The 16,033-nt window shown below is 43.5% G+C and overlaps 1 protein-coding gene across 1 annotated transcript in view; it reads right to left on the bottom strand.

Annotated features, from left to right (window-relative positions):
• Window positions 1–7,266: 7,266 nt before the first annotated feature.
• Window positions 7,267–16,033, bottom strand: part of LOC140385513 (epidermal retinol dehydrogenase 2-like) — a 38,635-nt gene continuing 29,868 nt past the window's right edge. The window contains exon 6 of the mRNA XM_072467742.1: window positions 7,267–7,609. Within this exon, the coding sequence (XP_072323843.1) occupies window positions 7,516–7,609 (94 nt within the window). The 3' untranslated portion in view covers window positions 7,267–7,515. The remainder of the gene's footprint in view (window positions 7,610–16,033) is intronic.

The following is a 16,033-nucleotide window of genomic DNA, read 5'->3' as shown; positions in this document are numbered from 1 at the left end:
GTAGCGTAGGTGTGGCTGTTATATACAGCCCCATTTAGAAACATACAAAATAGAAGTAGGAGGAGGCCATTCTGCCCTTCGAACCAGCTCCATCATTCATGATGGTTATGGCTGATCATCAAGTTCAATATCCTGATCCCGCCTTCCCCCCCATATCCTTGATCCCTTTAGCCCCAAGAGCTGTATCTAATTACTTCTTGAAATTACTCAACGGTTTGGCCTCAACTACCTTCTGTGGTTGTGAATTCCACAGATTCACCACTGTCTGAGTGAAGAAATTTCTCCTCACCTCAGCTGTAAAAGGTTTACCCCTTATCCTCAGACTATGGCCCTAGTTCGGGACCCCCCCCCATCACGAATATTGTTTCCGACTCAATCTTGTCTAACCCTGTTAGAATTGTGTACCTATGAGATCCCCTCTCACTCTTTTAAACTCCAATTAATATAACCCTAACCGACTTAGTCTCTCCTCATACGACAGTCCTGCCATCCCAGGAATCAGCCTGGTAAACCTTCGCTCCGCTCACTCCATAACAATCCTTCCTCAGGTAAGGACACCAAAACTGCACACAATACTCCAGGTGTGGCCTCACCAATGCCCTATACAATTGCAGTAAAATATCCCTAGTCCTATACTCAAATCCTCTCGCTATAAATACCAACATACCATTTGCTTTCTTTACTGCATGCTGCCCCTCTGCGCTTATTTTCAGCGACTGATGCACGAGGATACCAAGGTCTCGCTGAGAATCCAGCTCTCTCAATTTACACCCATTCAAATAATAATCTGCCTTCCTATTTTTGCTACCGAAGCGGATAACCTCGCATTTATCCACATTATTCTGCATCTGCCATGCATGTGCCCACTTTTTCAGCCTGGCCAAATCTCGCTGTCGGATCTCTCCATCCTCGTCACAGCTCACCCTCCCATCCAACTTTGTATCATCTGCAAATTTGGAGTTAATACATTTAGTTCCCTCATCCAAATGATTAAGATATAATGTGAACAGGCTGGGCAACATGGTGCCTCACGGCTCCGAGGTCCCAGGTTCTATCCCGGCTCTGGGTCACTGTCCGTGTGGAGTTTGCACATTTTCCCGTGTTTGCGTGGGTTTCGCCCCCACAACCCAAAGATGTGCAGGGGAGGTGGATTGGCGATGCTAAATTACCCCTTAATTGGAAAAAATGAATTGGGTACACTAAAATTATCTAAAAAAATATATAATGTGAACAGGGATCGTGTGCTGTTCCACGTGAGAAGATTCCTAATGCAGGGTGACCTTCTGATGTAGAGGATGATGAACTGAGACCATATGTGAAACACAAAAATGAGCTGAGTGTGCAGGATGTTATGGGTCCGGGTTTACAGAATCCCAAAGTGTTTCATGGAGTTCAACTGACCCACAACTTTTAATAGATTGTGGTGTGGGAAGCACACGGCGTACTCTCCAGGTGTGATACAGCAACTATGGACAAATGGGACAGGGGCTGTTTAGCTATGAACTATGGACAGGGGCTATTTAGCACAGGGCTAAATCGCTGGCTTTGAAAGCAGACCAAGGCAGGCCAGCAGCACGGTTCAATTCCCGTAACAGCCTTCCCGAACAGGCGCCGGAATGAGGCGACTAGGGGCTTTTCACAGTAACTTTATTTGAAGCCTACTTGTGACGATAAGCGATTTTCATTTCATTTCATTTCAAATGGTTTTTAAAACAAAACAATGTTTATTCTATGAACTCAAGTTAACCTTTTAAAAACAAACATTGAATATCTTAACACCCATTACTTCAAAGATAACTCCAAAAGGCTACAACACTAAATAATCCTTCAAACTGTTCCTTTAAACATCCAAAAGACTTCAAACCTTCAAAAATCATAACACATTAGGTTACATTCAATATATTTATAGTCTTTGGATTTGCAGACATCAACAGACCAGCTCTGTGTTTCTTCCTGCAGCTCTCAGCAAAACACACAGACACTCCCAGCTGCCTCCTCAAACTGAAACCAAAAAGCAGAAGTGAGCTCAACTCCCCCCACCCTCTGACATCACTTCAGTAATATGATCAGCTCCATTTCTTAAACGTACTTTGCTTAAACATCCATTTCTTAAAGGTACTCTCACATGAAACTCCGCCCCCCCCCCCAAAGAAAAAGACCCCCATCAACTTCAAGATGGTTTCATTTTTCACCTTTGCACTATCAATTAAGAAATGCACACAGTAAAAACACTTTACCGGTTCAAAAAAACAACACACGCAAACAGGTATAATAATATAGTCCTTTTTTTTTTGTTCTTCTTCCTCCAACCGAAATCCTACCCCGATTGACAGTCTCTTTGAACAAGAAAGTCTCTGCACGATCCATCCATTTCTCTACGCCTCGGCATTTCTCTTTAAAGTTAGATACTTCAGTTCAATCTGATCACAGAGTCCCTTGCAATTCTCCCAATACAGGAGTATCGGTTACAACAGCTTTCAGGCAGTCAAATGCCTGTTGAAAGTCCGCTGTCCATTGAAATTTTTGACGTTTCTTAAGCAAGTCCATCAGTGGAGCAACCACGCTACAAATCTTTTGCACAAAGGTTCGATCAAATCCACTCATGCCAAGAAATCACATTATTTCCCTTCGTCTTGAGGGTATCGGAAACCCCTCAAGGAAAGTGATTTGGGCTTTTCCAAATTCCCTTCTGGCTAGGTTTATCACCAAACCCGCCTCCTGAAGTCGATCGAATAACTCCATAAGATGTTTTAAATGTTCTTTCCATGTCTGACTGAAAACTACCAGATCGTCGATATATACCGCACAATTGGGTAATCCTGAAACGACTGTATTAGTTAACTGTTGAAATGTGGCTGGGGCGTTTTTCATGCCAAATGGCATAACTTTGAATTGGTATATACCATCTGGAGTCACAAAAGCTGAAATCTCCTTCGCCCTTTCGGATAAAGGTACCTGCCAGTAACCTTTAAGTAAATCCAATTTGGAAATAAAAGTGGATTGTCCCACTTTCTCAATGCAATCCTCCAAACATGGGATAGGATAAGAATCCGTTCTTGTAACTGCATTCACCTTTCTATAGTCCACACAACCGTTGGGTATTGTCTGGTTTAGGTACCATCACTATGGGTGAGCTCTATTGGCTGCAACCCACTTCAATTATTCCATTTTTAAGCATACTCTCAATCTCTGTTAACCTGTGCTAATTTTAAAAGGTTAAGTCTATATGGATGTTGTTTGATTGGAACAGCATTTCCCACATATACATCATGTATAGCCATTTTAGTACTTCTCAATTTATCTCCACAAACTTGCCCATGTGATATCAACTTTTTCAGGTCAGTTTGTTTTTCCTCTGGAAGATAACTCAACAATTTATCTCAATTTTTAAGAACATCCTCATTTTCCAATTTAATTTGAGGTATGTCAAATTCACAGTCGTCTGGATTTGGTTCGTCACTTTGAGTTAGAATCATTAAAACCTCCTCCTTTTCCTCTCCTTCCCTTTCAAAGTACCTTTTAAGCATATTCACGTGCCACACTCGGTGAGTCTTCCTTCTATCTGGTGTTTTTACCACATAATTCACCTCACTTAATTTCCTTTCAATTTGATAAGGTCCACAAAACCTTGCTTTTACAGGTTCACCTACCACTGGTAACAACACTAAAACTTTATCTCCCCTGGCAAAACTATGAACTTTGGATTTCTTGTCCGCTACCCGTTTCATCACATTTTGTGCAACTTTTAAATGTTGTCTAGCCAATTCACCTGCTCTATTTAATCGTTCCCTAAAATTTGACACGTAATCCAATAATGTAAGTTCCGATTTCTCACTTAATCAATTTAAGTGGTCCTCTTACCTCATGACCAAGAATTAGTTCAAAAGGACTAAATTTGGTTGACTCATGAGGTGCATCCCTAATTGCAAACCGTAGGAATGGAATTCCTTTACCCCAATCCTCTGGATAATCTTGACAATAAGCCCTCAACATTGTCTTTAATGTCTGATGCCACCTTTCTAACGCTCCCTGCGATTCTGGATGGTACGCAGTTGATTTAAATTGTTTTATTCCTAAACTATCCAAAACTTCTTTGCATAACTTTGAGGTAAAATTTGATCCTTGATCCGATTGAATTTCTGTGGGTAGTCCATATCTAGTAAAGAATTTAAATAACTCCTCCACAATCTTTTTAGCTGTAATATTACGTACTGGAATGGCCTCTGGAAACCTAGTAGACACATCCATTATAGTCAAAAGATATTGATTCCCACTTTTTGTTTTAGGAAGCGGTCCTACACAATCAATTAGGACCCTTGTAAAAGGTTCCTCAAATGCTGGAATGGGTATTAAGGGCATTGTTTTTTATCACTGCTTGAGGTTTCTCCTATCACTTGACATGTGTAACATGATTGACAAAATTTAACTACATCTTTATGTAGTCCAGGCCAATAAAAATGTTTCTGGATTTTAGCTTGAGTTTTCCTTATCCCCAAATGACCTCCCACTGGTACCTCATGTGCCACTCGCAACACCTCCTTTCTATACCCTACCGCCAATACTACTTGATGAACTTCTGCCCACTTTTCATCTGCCTGCATATGTACAGGTCTCCATTTTCTCATCAAGACATCACTTTTACAGTAATAACACCCTGGTATACTCTCAGATTCCTCTTCCGTATATGCTTTCTGATATATCTGTTTTATTTCTACATTTTCTGTTGTAACTCTGCCAATTTTCCTGAACTAAAAATTAACGCCTCATCCTCCACATGTTCTTGTTCTTTTTCAACCATCTGATCAAAAATCGTTTGATAATTGCATTTCAACTTCACTCTTTGATTTCTCCTCGTCTTAACCTGTGACTTTGCGACCTTGTTACTACACAATCCAGAAAAATCCCAGGATATTCATCCCTCAACACTTCAGTTGTCTGATTTTCCACTGGCTTATCAATCACAGTAGGCATCACTCCCACCTGCGATTCAGCTATATCATTACCCAAGATAAACTGTATTCCTGGACAAGATAGTTTCACCCAGAACATATTTTGCGCCCTCGCCACCCTCGGTGCTTCCTCCAAGCGGTGTTCAAAATGGAGGAATACTGATTCATCAACTGATGGGGGCCGGCACGTGGTAATCCGCAGGATTCCTTGCCCATGTTTAACCTGAAGCCATGAGACTTCATGGGCCCAGAGCCGATGTTGAGGACTCCCAGGGCAACTCCCTCCCGACTGTATACCACTGTGCTGCAAGCTCTGCTTGGTCTGTCCTGCTGGACATTGTCATAAGGTATGATTCTGTGAGTATGACTGTTATGCTGTTGCTTAACGAGTCTGCAGAGTCGGCAGGGCTGGGTTTGCTGTTGTCGCTTCTGATGCATGGTTCAATGCCGGGTGGTTCACCCGTTTTTATTCCTTTTTTGTGTTTCCATAGCGGTTGAATACAACTGAGTGGCTTGCTGGGACATTTCAGAGTGCATTTAAGAGTTAACCACATTGCTGTGGGTCTGGAGTCATGTGTAGGCCAGACCAGGTAAGGACGGCAGCTTTCCTTCCCTAAAGGACATTCGTAAACCAGATGGGTTTTTACAACAATCGACAATGGTTTCATGGTCATCATTAGACTTTTAATTCCAGATTATTTTATTGAGTTTAAATTCTATCACCTGCCATGGTGGGATTCAAACCCAGGTCCCCAGATCATTATTCTGCGTCCCTGAATTACTAGTCCAGCGACCACTATGCCACCGCCTCCCAAGTGTTGAAACGTCTGAAATCATTTTTTGAACGCAATTGGTAAATGTAGAATGGAATCTTGGCAGCTGCATTCTGCTTTTACCTTTCAACAAACTCTTCTTACATAGCACCATAATGTAGCAAAATGTTCCAAGGCATTTCACAGAAGGGTTGTATGAAGCATCTTTTGACGTAAGGCAATATTGAGACATTTGACTTGGCCATAGAGGTAGGCTTTAAGGAGCATCTTAAAAACGGGAAAAGAAAGGCAGAGAGGTTGTATGGAGGATTGGCAGAGCTTGGGCATTGGCAGCTGAAGGTACTGCCCCCAATGGTGTAACAATTAAAATCAGGATGCTGAAGGGGCTAGAATTAGATGAGTGCAGATATCTGGGGTTTGTGGAGTGAGAAGAGATTACAGCGATAATGAGGAGTGGCCTTGATGGCCTTATTAAGGGATCTGAAAGCAAGGATCAGAATTTTGAAATCGAGGTGTTGCTCAGCTAGGAGCCATGTAGGCCTTTGAGCAGAGGGATGATAGATGGATAGGACTTGGTGAGGGTAAGGAAATGGACAGCATTTACAGGCGATAGAATGTGGAAAGCCAGTGAGGAATGTATTGGAATTGTCAAGTGCAGAGGTAACAGATATATGGATGAGTATTTCTACAGCATGTAAGCTGGGCCAACTGTGGCATCAGGTGGCATTATAGAGATGATAACAGGCTGCCTTAGTGATGGTGCAGATATGTGGTCAGTATATTATCGTGGGTCAAATGTAATACAGTCATGTATTTACTAATCCTAACTTTGCTTGTCATTTTAATCCCTTCCAGGGGCAAACTGTTGTAAATTTTCCCCAGCAAAGGCATTAAGAGCAGCTAATTAAAGGAAAACATTCTCACTACCTACACTGTTGGGATGGGCATGGATAACAGAGCAGGAATGATTCTCGCAGTTTCAGCTTATCTCACTATTCTGCTAACTTTTAACGTACATCTCTGGGCAGCACGGTAGCATAGTGATTAGCACAATTGCTTCACGGCTCCAGGGTCCCAGGTTCGATTCCCGGCTTGGGTCACTGTCTGTGCGGAGTCTGCACGTTCTCCCTGTGTGTGCGCGTGGGTTTCTACGGGTCCTCCGGTTTCCTCCCACTGTCCAAAGATGTGCAGGTTAGGTGGACTGGCCATGCTAAATTGCCATTAGTGTCCAAAATTGCCCTTAGTGTTGGGTGGCGTAACTGGGTTATGGGGATAGGGTGGAGATGTGCGGTTGGGAAGGGTGCTCTTTCCGAGAGCCGGTGCAGACTCGATGAGCCGAATGGCCTCTTTCTGCATCTCTGCCATCGTTATCATTAAACAATGGAAACCCTCTCCCCAGTGGTCTACCATTTGACAGACCAGCCACATTTTCTCAACAGTTTATAGAGTCAAACAGTGCATTTCCAAACATGCCTCTTTTTCAAAATGGTCACATTGTTATTTGTTCAGTTTCCAAAGTTATTAAAAAATGAGCACTTCACACCTTTTCTGCTGCATTTAACATGCATCTCTGGCATTGTCATACATTTTATTGCCTGGAACAGAAGCATTCCATTTTCTGCAAGTTTGAAATTATCAATAGAAAACATTCTGGAATGTAGATAATTTTGCATCTTGATACAAATGTCTTGAATACAGCAAGATAAAGTAGCATCAAATCTGTATTAAATTGCATGTATTTTTGTTCGAAAGTATATTTAAAACAGTTGTTTTTATTGATGCTGCAGGTCATGTTAATCCTTTTTAACTCGACCCTTGAAGTTATCCATGACGTTGAAAACACCAAAATAATGTCCAAGAAGAATTCCAAGTTTCATGGGAAGCAAGCTGTTACGAGAAAAAGACTTGTGACTACAATCAGATTTTGCTTGAGCAACAATCAATAAAGAAAATGTAAAAGATTTCATGACTAGCTTGCAATATATTTATCATAGCTATAATTAAAACAGTACAATACATAAAATGATTGGATAAGATCATTTTAGCAAAATCTATCTTGTTTTAATTGCAGTCAGTCTTAATTTAATATTAAGTTTGACTATTAATCATGTTGGAACAGGGGCTTAAAGATACAGGGTGAGATTCTCTGAACTCCCCACAGCATGTTTCTTGGCGGCGGGAGGTGGCTGGTTGTTGGCCGGGGCAGGATCTTCTGGTGCTGCTAATATCAATGGGATTTCCCATAGAATCCACGTCATGCCGAATCAAATCCCGCAGAGGGATGTGCCATTGGCAGGACTGATGAACCCGCCAGCATGAACAATCGGAATTTCCAACCCATTACATTCAACCAACTCTGGCTATAGACCTCACTTTCTTAATGGTTTTGACTAAATACAAATGTCAGCTTAGCTCAGTATAATAATAATCCATATTAGTGTCACAAGTAGGCTTACATTAACACTGCAATGAAGTTATTGTGAAAATTCCCTCGTTGCCACACTCTGGTGCCTGATACACGGAGGGAGAATTCAGAATGTTCAATTCACCTAACAAGTACGACTTTTGGGACATGTGGGAGGAAACCGGAGCGCCCGGAGGAAACCCATGCAGACAAGGGGAGAACGTGCAGACTCTGCACAGGTGGTGACCCAAGCTGGGAATCGAACCCAGATCCCTAGCGCTGTGAAGCAATAGTGCTAACTACTGTGTACCGTGCTGCCCTATGTGGCACTCTTTACAATTAAATGGTCGTACGTTCAAATGTATATGTAAGACCCTTTCTCATAAGCTGGGCTGACAGCTGATTATAGCATTGAAGCAATATTGCATTGTCAGAGGTGTTGCTCTTAGACGAGTTATCAAAGTTTGCTCAGCTGTTCAAGTGGATGTTAAGATCCATCCCATTTTTCAAAGAAAACAAAGTTTTTCAGGCATCCAGATTAACATTCCTGTGAAAGTCAAGTTAACTAGTCATTTGCCCAATTTCCAATTATGGGATCTTATTACGCATAAAATTGTTGAGATTTGTATATAACAGTCAAGAAAAGTCATAGTAATTTTTAAGCAAAGCAGGTTTATTTCAAATGTCTGAAAAATAGTATAAAATCAATAAAAAGTTATGTTTTTAATTTTTAATAGCAGTCAAATAATCTCAGATGAAATAGTTATCCTACAGTTGCTACGAGTCATTCACCTACTGAGGATACACGTTTTTATAATGGACTGTGTGTAGAAGTGAGCTTCATTTCTCCAAAATCCTTTGCATTTAAAAAAAAACTTGTGCATTTCTAAGTCGTCAGTTTGGGAGTTTGAGCTTTATGTTTTGCAGTCTTTTAGTACATTTCAGGCGGGTGGCACTTGTGGTTAGTTTCGCTACAATCTCATCCCATCCATTAGATGGACTTCCTACTTACTTGACTGCATTGCCATTAATCTGCTTACCACCCTATTTAGCTTCCTGGCTCTCATGCTAACCAATATTGTGAATTCTTCTCGAATGTTCCACTCCCTTACAACATCATTAACACACCTTCAAAAACCATCTTGAGCCTTCCAACTTGCAATAAACATTTCATAGAAGCACAAGGAATAGAAGCAGGGTTAGGTTCTTTGAGCCTTCACTGGTATTTGATAAGATCATGGCTGATGCGATCTTGGTTTCAACTTGCCTATTCCACATAATGCTCAACTCCCCTAGAATTCAAGAATTTTTCCATATCAGTCTTGAATTTATTTAATGACACAGCCACCACAGCTCTCTGGGGCAGAGAATTCCAAAGATTCTCTCCCTTCAGAGAAGAAATTCCTCTGTATCTCCATCATAAATGTCTCATCTTCAACCTTTATTTTCTCTCAAAGTCCATGAACACCAAATCCATGCTCAACTTCCCTGCAACTCCATTTTGATTCCTCTAATCAGTGTTTTGATGCTGTCACAGTGCTGAAAGACATTAAGGTCACAACGGTATCTTCTGTGACCATAGTACGTTATTGCTTCCCGTCTCCTCCGCAGTCTTTGACATGGTAAACTACATCATCTTCCTTCCATATCGCCCCGTCCTTTTTGTAGCCTGGTCAGTTCCACTCTTACCTATTCATTCTGGAGCATCTTTGCAATGGCTTCTCTTCCTGCCCAAATTACTTTCAGACTCTCAAAAACACCTACCCTTAAATCAGTCCATCTCGCTCTCATCTGCATGTTATGGCTTGGTAGCCTCTCCACCACTATTTTCAACACCTCCACTGTCTGCGTTCTCACATTGCTTCCTTCATATCCATTTCATTAATGAGCTGTAATTGCCTCTAGTTAAGGATTGGAAGATCGATGCCATCATCTTTAGACCTTGCCACAAACCCCTTGCTATCAATTCTATTGCCCTCCCTGGTGAAGCAGCCCATTCACAACTGTGACTTCAGATTCAAATTTGAGGTGAACTTCTGATTCCAGACCTTCTCCATCACAAAGATTTTCTACTTCCACTTTAATAAGATCAGTCACTGCTCCAACTTTGCTTTACCTATTCATGAAACCTGATTCATGCCTCATTTGCCTCTGAACACTGTCCATTCTTGCCTTGCATCCCCCAGCCTCCGTAGATTTGAGCTCATCCAAAATGCTTTGCCCATATCTTCCCCTACATCAAGAGGTGAATTTTATTTGTATGGTGTGGCTCCAAAAATAGGTGGCACATCCACACAAGTGACATATGATGGGCTGGCTAATTAACAGCTTGACAGACAGGACCCGTCCAATTGTTGAGTGGGTGTGGGCAATGAAGTGCCAACGGTGGCATCATCTGACTAAAAGGTTGGGGCTGGTGCCATCTTTAAAGGGCTGCTGGCTCTGCATACAGTGCTGCCCTGTTGTCAAGAATTAATTGGGCAGAAAGCACTAAAGACCCCTATAGTTCAACTGAGGACTTTTCCACTCCTTTGGCTCAACTGAAAATCCATGAAACCGACCAGGATGCTGCTGCCACCAAAGCAGAGGGAAGACAATGTGTGATCCCATGGTTTAGCGATGTCTCCTTGCAGGTTCTCCTCCAGGCTGCATAGAGAAAGGCAGAAGGTAGGATGTGACTAGAGGGACACGGACCCAGGAAGTGTAGAAGGTTGTAGTTTAATCAGGCAGCATGGTCGGCACGGGCTTGGAGGGCTGAAGGGCCTGTTCCTGTGCTGTACTTTTCTTTGTTCTTTGTTCTTTTGAGGCCCTCTTACCAAGAGATGGCAAGATGAGACCTCCCACTTGAACAAGCAGTCAGCAACTGTGGGTTCAATGGGTTCACTCTTCCAACTTGGGCGCAGAGCCGCAAACAGGTCAGTGACCTCCTTTACGTCTGGCAGGGTGAGTCCTTACCATACTCTTCTTTGGAGCTTGCACATGGCAACATGGGATGGTGTGTGACATGGAGAGGGAGTGACTAGCCAGGTAGCATATATTTTCAGTTGCATGCCTGCAGATCAGAGACAGCATGCTGTCCCCACCATGCCCCTTCTCCCACCATGCCCCTTCAGAGTGGATGCAAGGAGGAGGCATTCATGAACTCCCATCATAGACCAAAGGGCTGCCATTTGCATAAAATGTGAGGTATCGCATGAAGACTAGCAAAAAAATATTCCTCATTCAGTTTGCAGGAGAAATACGGCCACAATAAAAAGTGGGCAAAGGTGGAGGCATCAAGACATTGCTGTTTTCATCTCAACGGAGGTGGTGGCCCTGGAACTGGCTGGTTCACAGTCGGGAGGGGGGGGGGGGGTCAGCGCAATTGCCGATAGAAAAGCAGTGTCATCATAGAAGAATGATTTGCTTGGGTGCAGGGTAATCCTGGGTAATAAATGATAGACATGTGAACACTGCATCTATCATTGGACACAGAGCTCTACATCAGGCATGTTGGGGATGAGGAGATGTGAAGGCCTTAACTCCTAAATGTTTCTATTCGCTCATGGTCTCGTCACTATTGAAGAACATTCAGCTGCAGAGAGTGGGGCTAGCAGTTCACCTCTGAGGTGCAGGAGGGATCCTCAGAGGGTGCAGCATCATATCACTGTGTCCCAACACATATACTGCACATCGTTGGGTATTGTTTGTGATTAGATTCAGGGACATAACTTGGTGAGTGCAGTAGTCAGCCCAAGCAGACAGACAAGGTCACGCAGACAGTTGGAGGACTGCAAGTGTTCATACCCAAACGGAGCCCTAGCGTGATGAAGTGCTTCTGGACTCAGGAACATAGAATTTGCTGGACATGAAGCGAGAGCTGAAGAAACATTTGGCACAGAGGCAATGCACACTAATGCACAAATAATGAAGGAGTCTCATCCAAGCCTAGTTTCAGGTGCATATCTGCATGGCTTCCTCCAATGGAGGGGTTGGTAACCCTTATGATCCCACCTCCAGGATCAATGATGACAGAGGAGGATGTTGCATCTGTGCAGGAGACCCTCAGCATGCCAACCCTCCAGGCATCAGTCAGCCAGAGGATAAGATTTGGGTGCAGGAATAGGCCATTTGGCCCATAGTGTCTGCTCCACCATTCGATCGTGGCTGTTATGCTCCTTATCTGTTACCTACAATGCTACAGACCAAGATCTGGATGGCAAAATCAGTCAGAACATCTCCTCCCTAGAACACATGACCTAGGAGCAGGAGTTAGCAATTTAGCCTCCCGAGCCTAAACACCTTCTCTAATTCTAAGTTTATGACCTCTCGTTTGAGGATATCCCACAAGAAACATCTGCTCCACGTCTTTTTTATCCATATCTTTTAGCATCTTGTATATCTCAATTTGATCTCCCCTCATTCTTCTAAACTCTTGACAGTTCAATCTCTCCTCGTATGACAAACCCCTCATCTCTGGAATCAAACTAGTGAACCTCCTCTGAACTGTCTCCAATGCCTCTACATCTTTCCTCAAATAATGGGACCAAAACTGTGCACAATACTGCAGGTGCAGTCTCACCAATGCGTTGTAAAGTTGCAACAACACTTCCTTACCTTTATACTCAATTCCTTTTGCTATAAATGCCAACATTTCATTTGCTTTCCTTATTACCTGCTGCACCTGCATACTCGTTTTCTGTGACTCATGCACGAGGACACCCAGGTCCCTCTGCATCAGAGCTCCCTGAAGTCTCTCCCCATTTAGATAATAAGTTGTCTTCCCATTTGTTCGGCTAAAATGCATGACCTCACACTTATATACACGTTAAACTCCATCTGCCACATTTTGGCCCACTCTCCTACCTATCTATTTCCATTTGTAAGGTTCGTATTTCCTCATTGTAACTTACTGTCCCATCTATTTTTGTGTCATCTGCAAATTTGGCTATAGAACCTTCTATCCCTGTATCCAAGTCGTTCACGTAGATTGTAAATAGCTGGGACCAAAGGACCGAACCCCGTGGCACCTCACTAGTTACATCTTGCCATCCAGAAAAAGACCCATTTATCCCGACTCTCTGTCTCCTGTCCGTCAGCCAGTCTTCTATCCAAGCTAATAAATTACTCCTAATGCCATGTGATCACATCTTGCAAATTATCCTTTTGTGCGGCACCTTATCAAATGCCTTCTGGAAGTCCAGATATACTACATCTACAGGATCCCCATAATCCACTTTGCTTGTTACAAGGATGGTCAAGGTCATCCCAGGACAAGGGCAACACGATCACCTTATCTCCACCTCAGCTGCAAGTTCAGGGATTGCATCCCGTAGAAGCAAACACAAATGTGTTAAGAGCACCTTAATGTGCTTAGAGCACCTTAATGTGCTTGGGGCTCAAGGAAGTTTAGACCTGTCACATGTCAAACTTTGATACAATAGTGGCACTCATAAATGTAACTGCTATTATGGTTAGCTGCCCATATATGTTGTTCCTTCACCTCTGAAGCAAGGGGTTCCTCATCCTGTTCAGCATGCTCAGCAGCCTTCTGCACATCCTCATGCATGAGGAGTGGTAATTAATGATGTCCTAAATATTCAAGGCCTCCTCCATTTGCAACGCCAGATTGTGGTAGCCTGCTGCATTATCTGTAGGACCCTCCCAGACAGACTGAATGATTCCACTGGATTAGTTGAGGCACATGAATATGTGCCTGGATTCTCCGATTGCCGTTCCACTGGCAGGGGGGGGGGGGGTGGTGGCAAGGTGGGGTTACAGGGGGGCAGCTTCCGGCAGGCCGGGAACGTGCACGACATGTTGTATGGCACAGTCGCCGCAACGGACCCAGCCATTCTGCGTCCATATCGGCAGGTAATGCCTTACGTGGTGCGGCTGCTAGTCCCCCACAAGGTGGAGCATTGGTCCGGGGACGCTGCCGACATTTTGGTCGTAAGACCAGACAGATCCTGCAGACATAGCCGCAGAATCGGAGAATCCAGCCTATGATCTTTAGCAGCCTAATTGTTTGCTCAATGATTAGACGCATGGCCGGTATTGTGCCGCTGCCTTGTGAGCTTTCTTCACAGGCATGAGTAACCATGCCTTCAATGGATAAGCCTAGTTCCTGAGAACCTCTCTTTAAAGCATGTTGATGGGGGGGTGGAAACATTATAGCGGCGAGGTGGAAACGTTGCAGCACCTGGGAATGCCTTACTAAGTAGGCACTAGAGCGGCTTCCCGGGAACACATCTGACCGATATGGTTTCAGTGGTTGCAGATCAGTTGGATATTAATGGAACGGAAGTCCTTCCCGTTGATAAAGGCCATTGGCTAGTCCATGGAAACCTTGATGGCCGCAGGTGAACATAGAACTGTACAGCACAATACAGGCCCTTCGGCCCATGATGTTGTGCCGAACTAGTCTGAAACCAAGATCAAATCAATCTACTCCCAATCATTCTACTGCACTCCATATGCCTATGCACAGTCAATGACACTCTACACCCAAGGGAATCCAGCGATGGCCCTGAAGCCAATGACTCATACACCTGGGTACCTGAATTGATGTGGCAACTCATACTCAGGCTCTCTTGGACATACCATTGATGTACTGAATGGCCACAGTTTTGGAGATCCCACACATATTGCCAATGGATTCCTAAAAAGCTTTGGATCGCTGGGATTTGAGAGCCACGGTGATATCTAGGGCCATTGGAGTTGGATGTCCATTGAATACAGTGGGTCTCATCTTGTCCTGAGCATGCTGCATAGCAGTGATCACCTCCCTGAACAGCCTCTGTCCTGACTAACACTGCTGACCTGACAACTGCAGTTGGTGGAGCAGTGCACAATAGAGGCTTCCTATTGATATCCACGCATGGCTGGATGTTGTTACTCCCCTCTGTAATATTCCCCGGCATGTACATTCAGATGCTGGCCTTCTGTTGCTGCTGTGGAGCCATCAGTGCCAGGTTCAACATACATCATCATCTCTCCTCCTCTATGCAAGGTTGGATTGAAGACTGAGTGGATCAGTTCCATGTCAGGGTGTCTTTTCCCTCTCTTGCACTATCTTTGCAGTCCATCTCCCCCAACCTTCCTACTCCTTTGGGGACAAGTGCCACTGATGCTCAGTGTCCCTTGTAGGTTAGCAAGCATAGGGATGAAAGGTGAACAAATATGATGCCAGTTAGGCCAAAACGAAAAACTCAGGTAACTTCTGATCAATCAGCCTAACTTCAAGAACGGGTAGGCTTCACAAACCATAATACATAAGGACATTAAAATTGATGGAAGAGTTAATGGGGAAAAATACTTTAGAAATTATTTCAACAATTTATAGTGTGAGAACCGGAAATGTGGGAATACCATAAAACTGGGGTTCCAACCGGTGGGATATAACTCCAAATGAGACATCATGTTTCCCCAACTGAGGTCACAGGGGTCATATTTAGGGTCGTGAGCTGTCTCTCCTCCAAGGCAACTGTGGAGAGGGACTGCACAGTCTGGAGGCCCTGGCAGGATAGCCCTGGAGTCACTTGACTGATGCTGTCAAACAGCAAGGGGCAGGCAGTGAGCCGGGGCACTGTTCAACATTAGAATCTACTTTTAAAGGTGAGAGTCAAGCCAAGCTTCACAGTAATTCTCCTGCTCCCAGCACATTAGAGCATGTAATGACTGAGTTTGAGAAAATTACACTACTGAAAGTTATAGGAGGAGCTGAATACAGAGAGTGAAAGGCTGGGAGCAAACAAAATATGTCTACTCTTTACACAAACATTGGTATCCTGCTAAAGCTGGTTTCAGCCAAGAATTGATGTAGAAACAAAAGAGGATTTTTAAATCAGCTGCAAAGAACTTGCAGCAGTTGGAATGCCTAGTGACACGGAATCTATGGGAATTCAAAGCAGAGAGAGTACAAACTT

Source organism: Scyliorhinus torazame, chromosome 11, assembly GCF_047496885.1.
Source record: "Scyliorhinus torazame isolate Kashiwa2021f chromosome 11, sScyTor2.1, whole genome shotgun sequence".
Lineage (NCBI taxonomy): Eukaryota > Metazoa > Chordata > Chondrichthyes > Carcharhiniformes > Scyliorhinidae > Scyliorhinus > Scyliorhinus torazame.
Note: the sequence above shows the minus strand (reverse complement) of the source record. Positions and strands in the feature narration are given on the sequence as shown.